At 38.4% G+C, this 13,694-nt stretch overlaps 1 protein-coding gene across 6 annotated transcripts in view; it reads left to right on the top strand.

Annotated features, from left to right (window-relative positions):
- The window catches only part of LOC112854419 (cytochrome P450 2C41-like), a 40,090-nt gene extending 26,396 nt beyond the window's left edge, over positions 1-13,694 (top strand). For all 6 annotated transcript variants that reach the window (XM_086680424.1, XM_086680426.1, XM_086680423.1 and 3 more), the window contains 3 exons: positions 1,955-2,142; positions 10,905-11,046; positions 13,331-13,694. In XM_086680424.1, coding sequence (XP_086536550.1) covers positions 1,955-2,142; positions 10,905-11,046; positions 13,331-13,512 — 512 coding nt within the window. In that variant the 3' untranslated portion in view covers positions 13,513-13,694. The remainder of the gene's footprint in view (positions 1-1,954; positions 2,143-10,904; positions 11,047-13,330) is intronic.

Raw genomic sequence — 13,694 nt, forward strand, 5'->3', positions numbered from 1 at the left:
CTAAAATTCAGCAGCCAGATATAGACCTCAGAGAATGAACAACTCCAGAGAAGAGACCTCCCTCTTCTGCCATCTAGACAGAAAATTCTCACCAAATTCCCAGCAAAGTGAATGAAATAATAATATCCTTCCTAAGACAGAGGGTCATGGAATTGCAGAACACCACGATTAAAGAAAAATTCATAAAAACTTTCAGAGATAAATTAAGTACTGTATGGCATTAGAATTCTCAAGAGCAACTATATCCTGAGTATTAAAGGATATTTTCAGATCTACAAGTTGGCAAAAAACTTACCCTCTGATTTTATTTTCTTAGAAATACACTGGCTCAGTCAGTAGAACATGTGTCTCTTGATATCAGGGTTATAAGTTTGAGCCCCACTTTGGGTATAGAGATTGCTTTAAAAATTTTTTTTTAATTAGGGGCGCCTGGGTGGCTCAGTCAGTTAAGCCTCTGACTTCAGCTCAGGTCATGATCTTGCAGTTTGTGGGTTTGAGCCCTGCGTCAGGCTCTGTGCAGATAGCTCAGAGCCCGGAGCCTGCTTCAGATTCTGTGTCTCCCTCTCTCTATGACCCTCCTTTGCTCACACTCTATCTCTGTCTCTCTCTGGAAAGTAAATAAACATAAAATAAAATAAAATAAGTTTTTTAATTAAAAAAAATATACTAGAGTGTATGCTCTATGCAGACGTCTGAAATCAAGTCAGAGGAAGTCGTGGGCTCCAGGAATCAGGAGGTCCCATGTAGGAGAATGGAAGTGAGAATGTACTGGGCACCAGGCTTAGAAAATATCCATTTCAAATTGGACTAGGTGGACAAAGCAGATGTGAGAGGACATACCCAAGAAGAAAAGAGAAAGGATCAGTTATTTGAGGTTTACCAGTAATTAGAAAAATTATTACTAGGAGTTTGAAACATCTACCTGAGCAGTTGCCATAATTCTAAATTAGCATCTAAAAAGTAGGAATTGAAATAAGCAAAGAATGTACAAATAAAACCAAGAATGTACAAAAAATGAAACATAATCATAGTTGTCACACTTATGTAATATTTATTATAGTCATAATATAAACAATGAATATTGAGATAATCAGAAATTATATGAATATATTGGGGAAAATGGAACAAGGGGAAGCATGTGTGTGTATGTATCTGTCTGTGGATGTGTGCATTTTGTATGGGGTGGGGGTTGAAACATAAGTCCTGCTCTCTTACCGGAACATCATTAGACATTGTCTAAAAATGAGTAAGTTGTGGGGGCACTTGGGTGGCTCAATCAGTTAAGCGTCCTGCTCTTGATCTCAGCTCAGGTCTTGATCCTCATGGTCATGAGTTCAAGCCCTGCGTTGGGCTCTGTGCTGGGCATGAAACCTACTTAAAAATAAAGAAATAAAAATAGAATAAAGAAAAAAATAAAAAATTAGTAAGTTGAGAAATAGGAATAGTCAACATTTAGAAACGTGAAGCATAAATTTCAGAAGAAACTGCTAGAATCTTTCAAATCTTTCAAAATCTCAAACCTTTGGGAAATGTGAGGATGAGAGAAGATATCATTGTAAGGTGCAAATAACTATACACATACAACATACATACAGTCACACAAACCATACATACATATACATCAGTTATAGAATTTGATTTTTAAAACATTATTTTGATATGAAAAAAATACTTAATCCCTGTTTTCCTTTCTTTGAGGACAGTGATTTCTTGAGTTAAAATGTACTATTAACCTATGCTTATCATAGATGTGCACAGATTGATCTCAAAGCCTAGCTTGTCTGGAGTCATATGTGTCAATATTACGGCAACTCTCTCAGATGTACTTCTGGGCACATAGCCGATGTTTGTGATGATGTTGGAATACCTTCAAAGTGTTCAGATAACCTGAGTTGGCATGCAAATGTCTATGCATTTTTCACTTTTTTCATCAGTCTTATTTGTGTTTTATCAGCTAAAATCCAGGAAGAGATTGGCCATGTAATTGGCAGACACCGGAGCCCCTGCATGCAGGACAGGAGCCGCATGCCCTACATGAATGCAGTGTTGCATGAGATCCAGAGGTTCATTGACCTTATCCCAGTCAACCTGCCACATGCAGTGACCCGTGACATTAAATTCAGAAACTATGTCATCCCCAAGGTAAGAGATATTTCTCCTACACTGACTTTAGTGCTCTTGAAGTTCCCCTGTTCTCACTATTGGCTCAGTCCTCTACCAATACAAGATGAGAAAGGTGCAAAACTCATATATGTGGCAGCTTGATGGATTTTGTGTTGTTTCCAGTTTTAAAGTTTATTTATTTTATTTTTTTTAAATTTTGTAATGTTTATTTGTTATTGAGAGACAGAGAAAGACAGAGCATGAGCATGGGAGGGACAGAGAGAGAGGGAGACACAGAATAAGAAGCAGAATCCAGGCTCTGAGCTGTCAGCACAGAACCCGATAGGGGGCTCGAACTCACAAACCATGAGATCATGACCTGATCCTAAGTCGGACATTTAACTGACTGAGCCACCCAGGCGCCCCTATTTATTTATTTTAAGAGAGAGAGAGAGAGACAGCGTGAGTGGGGGAGGGGCAGAGAGGAGAGAGAATCCCAAGCAGGCTCCACGCTGCCAGTGCAGAACCCTATGCAGGGCTTAAACTCATGAACCATGAGATTGTGACCTCACGAACCATGAAATCATGACCTGAACGAAATCAAGAGTCGGACGCTTAACCGACCGAGACACCCAGGCGCCCTACTGAGGCTACATACTTTTATGGCAGGTTTTGGTATTTGGCTGTGTAAGTCTTCCAAATTTGTTCTGCTTCTTTAATATTGTTTTGGCTACTCTTAGCTGTTTACATTTCCAAACAAATTTGAGTATCAGTTTGTCAATAATCCAAAGCATTTGGCTGTGATTTTTATCAGGGTGATAATAAAATAATTTAGAAAGAATTGACATGTTGGTATCTTGAATCTTTCAATTCATGGATATGGCATATTCTCCCAATTTATTTGGACTTTCTTTAATTTTTTCAATATTTTCAGTGCAGTGGCTTGTATATCTATTAGGTTTTTCCTAGATGAGTGGTATTTTTGATGTTACTATAGATTGTATAATTTTTAAAATGCCTTTTCTACTTTTTTTGTTATATGGAAATATACTTGATTTTATTATCTTGATGACCTTACATCTAGCAACCTTTCCAAATTGACTTATTGCTAATAATTTGTGGATTTATTTGTAATTTCTATACACAGAATTCTTCAACCTGGTTTAATGTATATTTTTTAATGTTTATTTATTTTTGAGAGAGAGAAAGAGAGAGAGAGAGAGACAGAGACAGAGACAGAGAGCAAACAGAGGAGGGACAGAGAGAGATGGAGACACAGAATCTGAAGCGGGGCTTGAACTCACAAGTAGTGAGATCATGACCTGTGCCGAAGTCAGATACTTAACCAACTGAGCCACCCAGGTGCCCCAATATTTGTTTTAATAATTAATACTTGAACTTTAAATTTTATATACTTGCAATGAGCTTTAATTTAAATATAAATAATCATGGATCACTCAAGGCTACTGTGTTGGACAGAACCGATCTAAGTTGTTGTTGTTGTTTTTAATACTTGAAACTTTATGTTAAAACCTTTATTCTGCAATATTAAAAACTCAGAAAATTAAAAATAAATCGAAGTGCAATTTCTTTCAGTGGCCAGAATCTTGAACTGAAGTGAATCAATCTATATATTCCTTATTGATGCACTTTGTGTGAATATTCATGTTTTGCTGAAGAGGTATCAATGTGTTTGATTATATGATACCACATTATTGGGAGTATTTTAAAATTTATGGCATATACATCATAATACCTTTCTAAAATCATCAAACAGTACTTAATTTGAAAACACATTAGGCCTCAGGAGGTTCAGATGAAGGATTGTGTATTTATACTTTCATGAAAACAAATGTTTATATTTGTTGAGCTGATGTAGAAAAATAAGCTAAAATAGTCATGCTGTATATAACTTTGAAATGGTTAATAAAAACAACTTTGGAGGGCTGGCGTGTGGCTGGCTCAGTCGGTAGAGCATGCGACTCTTGATCTTGGGATTGTGAGTTCAAGCCCCACATTGGGTGTAGAGACTACTAAAAAAAATACATAAACTTAAAAAAAACACTTTGGGGTGCCTGGGTGGCTCAGTCGGTTGAGCGTCCGACTCTTGATTTCAGCTCAGGTCATGATCCTAGGGTCTTGGGATTGAGCCCCGCATCCCCCTCCACGCTGAGGTCAAGCCTGCTTAGGAATCTGTCTCCCTTTGCCCCTCTCATCCACTAGCATGTGCACACCCATGCTTTCTCTCTCTCTCTAAAATAATTTTTAAGAGACATGGATTTACATATTAAACAAACAAAAAACCTTTGGGAGAGGGATGACTTCCTCTGAGTTGCAGAAAACCATTTGGGCTTCATCTGGCTTTCAGGTTATTTCCCAGCCAGGAAAATGCCTCGTCAGAATCACAGTTGTATGCTTAGGGCAGAAGGGTGAAAGAAGTGACACTTGTGCAGAGAGGGCTATTTCTCTTCTGGGTTTTCTAAATGAACCAGGCACTTTCTTCTGCCAACCGTATCCTAAAAATGGAAAACTCAAGTAGATATTTGAAATGCAAGGCAGTAGGAGATAAATTCAGGAGGATAACCTCTGTATAAACTCTGGCTCGGTTACCCTTTACTATAATCTTGAATAAATTTCTTAATCCTATGTGCCTTGGTTTTCTCATTTGTAAGCTGTTGATAGCACTGACCTTTACGTCACTAGAATGTTGCAAGAATTCAACCAGGTAACATATACAAAATACAAGCTAAAACTATGACCATTTTTACTTATTAGACTGATGAAGTCAAAGGCTGAGAAAATGTTGTATTGGTGAGGGAGTGTGTAAATGAGCACTTTCAATCACCAGTGGCAGGATTGTAGATAACTACATCTTTTTTGGAGGACATTTTGGCAATATCTATCAGAAATAAAATATAGAATCTTATAACGCAAGAATTATAATTCTTGGTATATACTACAAGTGCTAACAGAGGAATGTTCAAAAAATGTGTCCTTGCATCACTGTTTATAATAAGAGCATTCTGTTTTTGTTTCTGAGAGGGAGAGAGAGAGAGAGAGAGAGAGAGAGAGAGAGAATATCTTAAGCAGGCTCCATGCTCAGCACTGAGCCCAACATGGGGCTTGATCCTACAACCCTGGGTCATGACCTGAGCCAAAATCAAGAGTCAGATGCTTAGCCAACTGAGCCACACAGGTGCCCCTAAAAAAATATTCTTAACTATCTAAATGTTCATCAGTAGTGTAATGATACATTCATATTCTATAGCATGAATAAGGCAGATGTACATGTGTTGATATGGGCCAGTACCAAATTATTTTATTAAATAAAAAATAAGATTTTTATTTCTTTTTATGAAACAAGTACTAAAGCATGACAATGACATCGTTGCCTCTAAGTAAGGCTAAATGCACTTTCAAATCATATCTTGTTTAGAAGGCTAAGCAATGCATCTATGGAAGCACTGCATCTTGAGATGATTTTCATCAATGATTCTAGAATTTCTAATAAAATTCCTGCTGTGCCTCTCAAATTCAAGTAAAATTAAAAAAAATCAAGATGTAGTAGTGGATGCTTGTCATTTGATAAAAAAAAAAAAAAAAAGAAGAAGAAGAAGAAGAAGGTGATAGGCCGAATAAACATGTAGATTTATTTGCCTGATATATATATTCTCTCTGGAAGGGCATATTCCCTGGAAGGACATATCACTCGTTGTGAATAGTTGTTTTTGGAAAGTATTTAGATGGGAGGGAGACCTACTTTTCACCATATGTGCTTTTTGTGACTTAGTGCATTCCTCTATTTTTAACTTGAGGTATAAGTTATACAAAAGAAAATTCACATTTTTAAGGGTAAAGTCTAATGAGTTCTGACCAATATGTGAAGTCAAGTAACTACCACCACAACCAAGATGTAAAACATTTCTGTCATCTCAAAAAAGTTCCCTCATTCTCCTTTTAAAATCAATCCACTTCCCCCAGTTCCAACTCTTGGTAACCACTGATCTGTTTTTGGTTCTACGGTTTTGCCTTTTCAAGAATGCAATGTAATAGAATGTGACATAAATAGAATAACTTGTAATCAATATAAATAAGCCTTTATCTTTTTTATGTGACAGAATGTATTTGAGATTTATTGCACTTTGTTATTGCACTTATCATTAATTTGTTCTTTTTTTTGATGAATGATTTTCTATCCTACAGAGTACCACAAATTGTTTATCCATTCACTACTTGATGGGTATTTGGGTTGTTTCCAGTTTGAGACTATTTGAATAAAAGTGCTGTGAACATTTGCATACAGGTTTTTGTGTGGATATAAATTTTCATTTCTTTTGGGTGAATGCTTAGGAGTGGGACTTTTGCTTAACTGTTTAACTTTATAAAAAACCATCAAATATTTTCTAAATGTGGCTGTGATATTTTACATTCCTGCTAGCAATGTGTGAGAGTTCCAATTGCTTCAGGTACCTTCCATCACTTGCCATTGATGGTCCTTTTTTTTTTTTTAATGTTTATTTATTTATTTTTAGAGAGAGGGAGGGAGGGAGAACATGAGCGAGGGAGGGGCAGAGAGAGAGAGAGAGAGAATCCCAAGCACACTCCATGCTGTCAGTGCGGAGCCTGATGCAGTGTTTGAACTCACGACTGTGAGATCATGACCTGAGCCAAACTCAAGAATTGGGTGCTTAACTTACTGAGCCACCCAGGTGCCACATTGTTGGTGTTTTTAAATTTTAGGTACTATAAGTGGTTATTTAGTGACGTCACATTTTGTTTTATTTCTATTTTCTGGATGGATAATGATGTTGGGCTTCTCTTCATGTATTGATTGACTATTGATTTATATTCTTTGGTCGAGTTCTCAAATTATATTCCTATTTTGTATTGGGTCGTTTGTCTTATTTAATTATTGCAATCCTTTATATATTGTATACACAAGTCTTTTATTACATGTAAGTGTTGCTAATATTCACTCTCAATCTGTAAAGTGCTTGCTTGCTTGCTTTTTTCTTCTTTCCTTTTCTTCCTTCCTACCTTCCTCCCTCCCTCTTTCTTTCTTTCTTTCTTTCCTCCAAAGAATGTCTTTCAAAGAGCAGAAGTTTTGAATTTTGATGAATCCAATTTATCAGTTATTTCTCTTTTGACTTGTGCTTCTGTGTCCTATCTGGAAAATTTTTTTGCCAACACAGGTTCCCAAACATTTGCTCTTATCTTTTCTTCTACAAGTTTTATGCTCTTAGCTTTTGTATTTAGGTCTGCGATCCATTTAAAATTCATTTTCACTTATAGCGTGAAGTAGTTTATACTTCATTCCTTTTGTTAGGGACACCCACTTGTTCCAGCACCATTTATTGAAAATACACTTGCTTTTTAAATCTTAAAGTAACACTTCCACATATTACTTGTCTTAAAATGCACAAGGCAATAATATTGAAAACAAAATTATAGACCTTAAATATGATAGAGGATGGAACTTCCTTCCAATTTTGAATTTAAAAAATAAAAAAGATAGGGGCGCCTGGGTGGCGCAGTCGGTTAAGCGTCCGACTTCAGCCAGGTCACGATCTCGCGGTCCGTGAGTTCGAGCCCCGCGTCGGGCTCTGGGCTGATGGCTCAGAGCCTGGAGCCTGTTTCCGATTCTGTGTCTCCCTCTCTCTCTGCCCCTCCCCCGTTCATGCTCTGTCTCTCTCTGTCCCAAAAATAAATAAACGTTGAAAAAAAAAAAAAATTAAAAAAAAAAATAAAAAAGATCTCAGTAGCATTTAAACACACACAATGGTATATAATGTTTTATGTTTATATAAATAATACATATGAAAATGTGTATACATCTATATTTTAAGTACATATCTATCTGTATCCATTGATCTGTCTATCACACTTAACACCTAAATATTTCATATGTGTCTTTTAAGAACAAGGGCTTCTGCGTAGCAGTAATAGCATTCACACTCAAAGAATTATCATATATACAATAACTTTATCTAAAATATAGCTATAGATTTTTTCAGTTATCCTAAAATATCTTTTTTTTTTTTTTAATGTTTGTTTATTTTTGAGAGATGGTTAGAATGCCAGTGTGGGAGGGGCAGAAGGAGATAGAGAATCTCAAGCAGGCTTCATGCTGATGGCAGAGAGCCCAATGCGGGGCTTGAACTCAAACTGTGAGATCAAGACCTGGGTTGAAGTCAGATGCTTAACCAACTGAGCCACCCAGGTGCCCCCCCAAAGTATCTTTTATAGCTTTTTTCGAGGGGGCATCTAGTATCTAATAAAGGAATAAATATACAATTTTATTATCGGTCCCTTTACGTCCCTTTTATAAAGAACAGTTCCTTTTCTTTTATTTATTTCATTTCAATACACTATTGAAGAGTCCAGGATAGTTGTCATGTAAAATATTCCTCAGTCTGGTTTTGTATGATTTTTTTGTTTTTGTTTTTGGTGTTTTTTTTTTTTTTTTTTTTTTTGAGAAAAAGAGAGAGCATGTGAGCAGGGGAAAGGGGCAGAGGGAGAGAATCTTCAGCAGGCTCCATGCTCAGCACGGAGCCTGACATAGGGCTCTATCCCATGACCCTGCGATCATGACCTGAGCTGAAACCAAGAGTCAGATGCTCAATCGACTGAAGCACCCAGAAGCCCTGTGTGATTTTTTTTTTTTGTTTTTGTTTTTGTTTTTTTAGATTAGATTCAAGTTCTGTGTTTTGGTGAAGAACATTACATACGTGATGTTGTGTACGTCCCAGTGAATTACGTTTTGGCTAGAGACATGTAATATCAATTTATATCATTATTGGTGATGCTAAGGTAGTCATTTATTAAGGAGGTATCTTCCATGGGGCACCTGGGTGGCTCAGTTGGTTAAGTGTTGTACTTCAACTCAGGTCATGGTCTCACGGTTTGTGGGTTCAAGCCCTACATTGGGCTCTGTGCTGACAACTCAGAGCCTTGAGCCTGCTTCAGATTCTGTTTCCCTCTCTCTCTCTACCCCTCCCCCACTCAAAAATAAACAAAAATATAAATAAACATTTAAACAAATAAACTTTTTGAGGAAACTCCCTACTGTTTTCCAGAGTGGCAGCACCAGTTTGCATTCCCACCAACAATGCAAGAGGGTTCCCCTTTCTCCACATCCTCACCAACATCTGTTGTTTCCTGAGTTGTTCATTTTAGCCACTCTGACAGGTGTGAGTTGGTATCTCAGTGTGGTTTTGATTTGTATTTCCCTGATGATGAGTGATGTTGAACATCTTTTCATGTGTCTGTTAGCCATCTGGATGTCTTCTTTGGAAAAGTATCTATTCATGTCTTCTGCCTGTTTCTTACAGATTTTGAATACTAACCCTTTATCTGAAACGTAATTTGCAAATATCTTCTCCCATTCCATCAGTTGCCTTTTAGTTTTATTGATTGTTTCCTTCACTGTGCAGAAGCCTTTTATCTTGATGAGGTTCCAGTAGTTCATTTTTGCTTTTGTTTCCCTTGCCTCCAGAGACGTGTCTAGTAGGAAGTTGCTGTGACTGAGGTTAGAGAGGTTGCTGCCTGTTTTCTTCTCTAGGATTTTGATGATTTCCTGTCTTACATCTAGGTTTTTCATCTTTGGAATTTATTTTTGTGTATGTTATAAGAAAGTGGTCCAGGTTCACTCTTTTGCATGTCGCCCTCCACTTTTCCCAGCACCATTTGTTGAAGAGACTGTCTTTTTTTCCATTGGATATTCTTTCCTGCTTTGTTGAAAATAAGTTGGCCATATACATTTGTGGGTCCATTTCTGGGCTTTCTATTCTGTTCCATTGATCTATGTGTCTGTTTTTCTGTCTGTACCATACTGTCTTGATAATTACATCTTTGTAACATAGCTTGAAGTCCAGAATTGGGATGCCTCCAGCTTTGGTTTTCTTTTTCAATATTGCTTTGGCTATTTGGGGTCTTTTCTGGTTTTATACAAATTTTAGAATTGTTTGTTCTAGCTCTGTGAAAAATGATGGTGTTATTTAGATAGAGATTACACTGAACATGTAGAATGCCTTGGGCAGTATAGACATTTTCATAATATGTGTTTTTCCAATCCATGAGCATGGGATGTTTTTCCATTTCTTTGTGTCTTCTTCAGTTTCATAAGCATCTTACAGTTTTCAGCATAGAAATATTTTAGCTCTTTGATTAGGTTTATTCCTAGGTATCTTATGGTTTTTGATCCAATTGTAAATGGGATCAATTCCTTGATTTCTCTTCTGTTGCTTCATTATTGGTATATAGAAATGCCACAGATTTCTGTACATTGATTTTATATCCTAAAACTTTGCTGAATTTATGTATCAGTTCTAGCAGTTTTTTGGTAGAGTCTTTTAGGTTTTCCATATAGAGTATCATGTCATCTTCAAAGAGTGAAAGTTTGACTTCTTCCTTGCCAATTTGGATGCCAGAAGCTTCCATTTTAAACCATAGTCCACGTGAGATGTTTGAAAACCAAAGTGACGAAATAGAGCAGAGGGTGGGAGCTACACCATCGTCCAAAGATAGTGATCAGTAGAGGGGATTCAGAGGTCTGCTACCCAAGTAACTAAGCACTCAGCATTTCAAATCCTATTGGGAGGCTACTTTAGCAACCTTACTAGCACTGGTCTTAATCTCATCCCTGTTTATTACTTGGTGTGTCTGACTAGAAATGCCATTGCTTTTTTTGGACCTGGGATTCCTCACGTATAGATCAAAAGAGTGAACTAAGTGATATGCAAAATTTCTTCCAGCTCCACGACTTCTTTATAATAAAGTTTGTCTTCATCTGTTCATTCCAGGGCACAAGTGTACTAATATCACTGACTTCTGTGCTACGTGATGACAAAGAATTTCCCAACCCAGAGACATTTGACCCTGCCCATTTCCTGGATGATAGTGGCAACTTTAAGAAGAGTGACTACTTCATGGTTTTCTCAGCAGGTAATAAAAATTAATTTCCATAGGTACTGAAGGGGGCAAGATATTTTTGGGTGATCCGTAGAAACTTACATGGTGCCTAGTCTGGGACGAATAGAATTGTTCTTTGTCCATGACCGGAAGCATAACTCCCAATGCCCGTGCACTTTCCCCCACTCACTATACAGTCCCATTATTAGAATTTTGGCTTGGTGACCCAGTTCTTCCAAAGTGAATATAGGTTCATTGAATTCTGCCTCTAGATAGATCACACAGCTACCAAGAGCTCCTCTTAGCAGGTGAAACTCATTTAGACTTTACTCACTGCCATGAAAAAGGAATATAACTCCTCAACTTTGAGTTAAGTATTTTCTATGTGATATCCCCCACTCCCCAGAGTGGGCTCCAGGGTTACAAGTATCCACAAGCACAGAATGGGCACCAAAAGGGCTCACATCCTAATTAGGGAAACAGATTAGAAAATAGGTCGTTGTAATCCAGTGAGACTGGTGTTGTGGAAGAGGAAAGCACAGGCTGCTCAGGAGACCAGAGGAGGAAGCCGCCTGCTTCCTGATCACTTTATGAGGCATAAAGTGGAATAAGCAACGTTCTGATAGCAGAAAGGCAATTTGTGCTGCCTCTCAGGGGACAGGCAGCAAGGGAAAGAAGAGAAGGAAGGGCACTTTTAGAGAGTGGACTTTAGGAGCAGGGCATTTCAATAGATCAGGGCAGTCGGAACGTGCCAACTAGCTGTGGCATTAAGGAAACCTTGAACAAGTGGCAGAATACCCTGCAGTGGTTCCAAAGCACCTGATATTCCTCTGCTCAAGATCAGAGATTTCGGATCTTGGGTGTCTACATCTACAGTGTGTGTTCTGAATCTCTGGCCACAGAGTCACCTTTATTTATCTGACAGCTTTTGATGCCTACTTTGGGTCTTACGCCATACATACCAAGATGTCAAAGACTGAGCTTTCCCTACAAGGAAACACACATTTTAGCATGGCAGAAAAAGAAATAAACAGAGAATCGAGATTCAAGGTGATGATCCATGCTTTAACTGAAGAATGAATAAGATTCTGAGGAAACCCAGAGAGGGCAAGACTGTACTTCCCAAGGGGATCACAAAGATTATAAAGAGGAAATGACATGAGACATAGGTCCTGGAAGAAGTATAAGAGAAGTGCGCCTTAACCAAAGGGAACAGCAGGAGATACAGCTCGAAACTTCACAGTATATTGGAGATCGATGAAGAGTTGGTATGGCTAGAACCAAGAGTAGAGATATGAAGGATGGAAGGAGGGTTATGGCTCATCAGACTGGGAACAGAATGTGGAGGGCCAGTTCAACCCATTTGACATCATCTCATAGGACAGATCAGGGAGGCATTTAATAATTTAAAGTGAGGGGCACCTGGGTGGCTCAGTCGGTTAAGCGTCTGACTTCGGCTCAGGTCGTGATCTCACGGTTCATGGGTTCGAGCCCCTCATCGGGCTCTGTGCTGACAGCTCAGAACCTGGAGCTTGTTTCAGATTCTGTGTCTCCCTCTCTCTCTGCCCCTCCCCTACTCGCGCTCTATCTCTGTCTCAAAAATAAATAAACATTTTAAAAAATTAATATTTTAAAGTGAGAAAGTGACACATTTTTTTATTTTTATTTTTTAAAAATGTTTATCTTGAGAGAGAGAGCACACATGTGTGTGAATTAGGAAGGGGCAGAGAGAGAGAATCTCAAGCAGTCTCCATGCTGTCAGGTCGGATCCTATGCAGAGCTCGATCCCACAAACTCTGAGATTGTGACCTGAGCTGAAATCAAGAGTCGTTCGCTTAACCAACTGAGCTTCCCCAGGCGTTCCAAGAGAGGACGCATTTAGACATGTGCCTCTGAAATCACATGAAGGAGAAAAAACTTTGTCTAAATTTTGTGCCAGAGGTAGAAAGGGAGACACAGGTTTATGAGTTCCCTTCTCTCAGTCCTCCTCCCTCCAATGCACTTGGACAAGTGGGTGTGTTTCTACAAAGATTTATGGAAACTGGAAATGTGAAAAGTGCAGTTATAATATGGGAATACATAATGAAGTGTTTGATGTAGACCTAATGCTCAATAGATATTTGTTGAATGAAGGGTTCCCATTAAGACACTACGTGAATAGCAGGTGTTCCCATCCTTCTATCCATATGTCCCTCGACCCTTCCTGCCAGCTCTCCATCGGTTCAGCCATTCAGCAAATACTCCTTGTGACATACTTCTTGTGACAGTTCAAAACATAATATTTAAGGAACAAATCCCTTGTGTTTGTTATTTTCAGGAAAACGGATTTGTGTGGGAGAAAGCCTGGCCCGTATGGAGCTGTTTTTATTCCTGACCTCCATTTTACAAAATTTTACCCTGAAACCTGTGGTCGACATAAAGGACCTTGACACCACCCCAGTTGCCAGTGGGTTTGGACATATCCCACCCCCCTACAAGATTTGCTTTGTTCCTTTGTGAGGAAGGGCAGGCCATCTAGCCACTACTGTGCTGTTGTCTATAACTCCTCCTCCTCTTGGGTGTCACCCGCCTTCTTCTCACGACTGGGGATGCTTTCTCTGACCTCTTGCCTCATATTTCCCCATTGCCTCCACACCCACTGAACATTCAACCTCAATTAAAGGAGAGTTTCCAGAATTTCA

Source organism: Puma concolor, chromosome D2 (genome assembly GCF_028749965.1).
Source record: "Puma concolor isolate L17-30 chromosome D2, mPumCon1.1.hap2, whole genome shotgun sequence".
Taxonomy (NCBI): domain Eukaryota; kingdom Metazoa; phylum Chordata; class Mammalia; order Carnivora; family Felidae; genus Puma; species Puma concolor.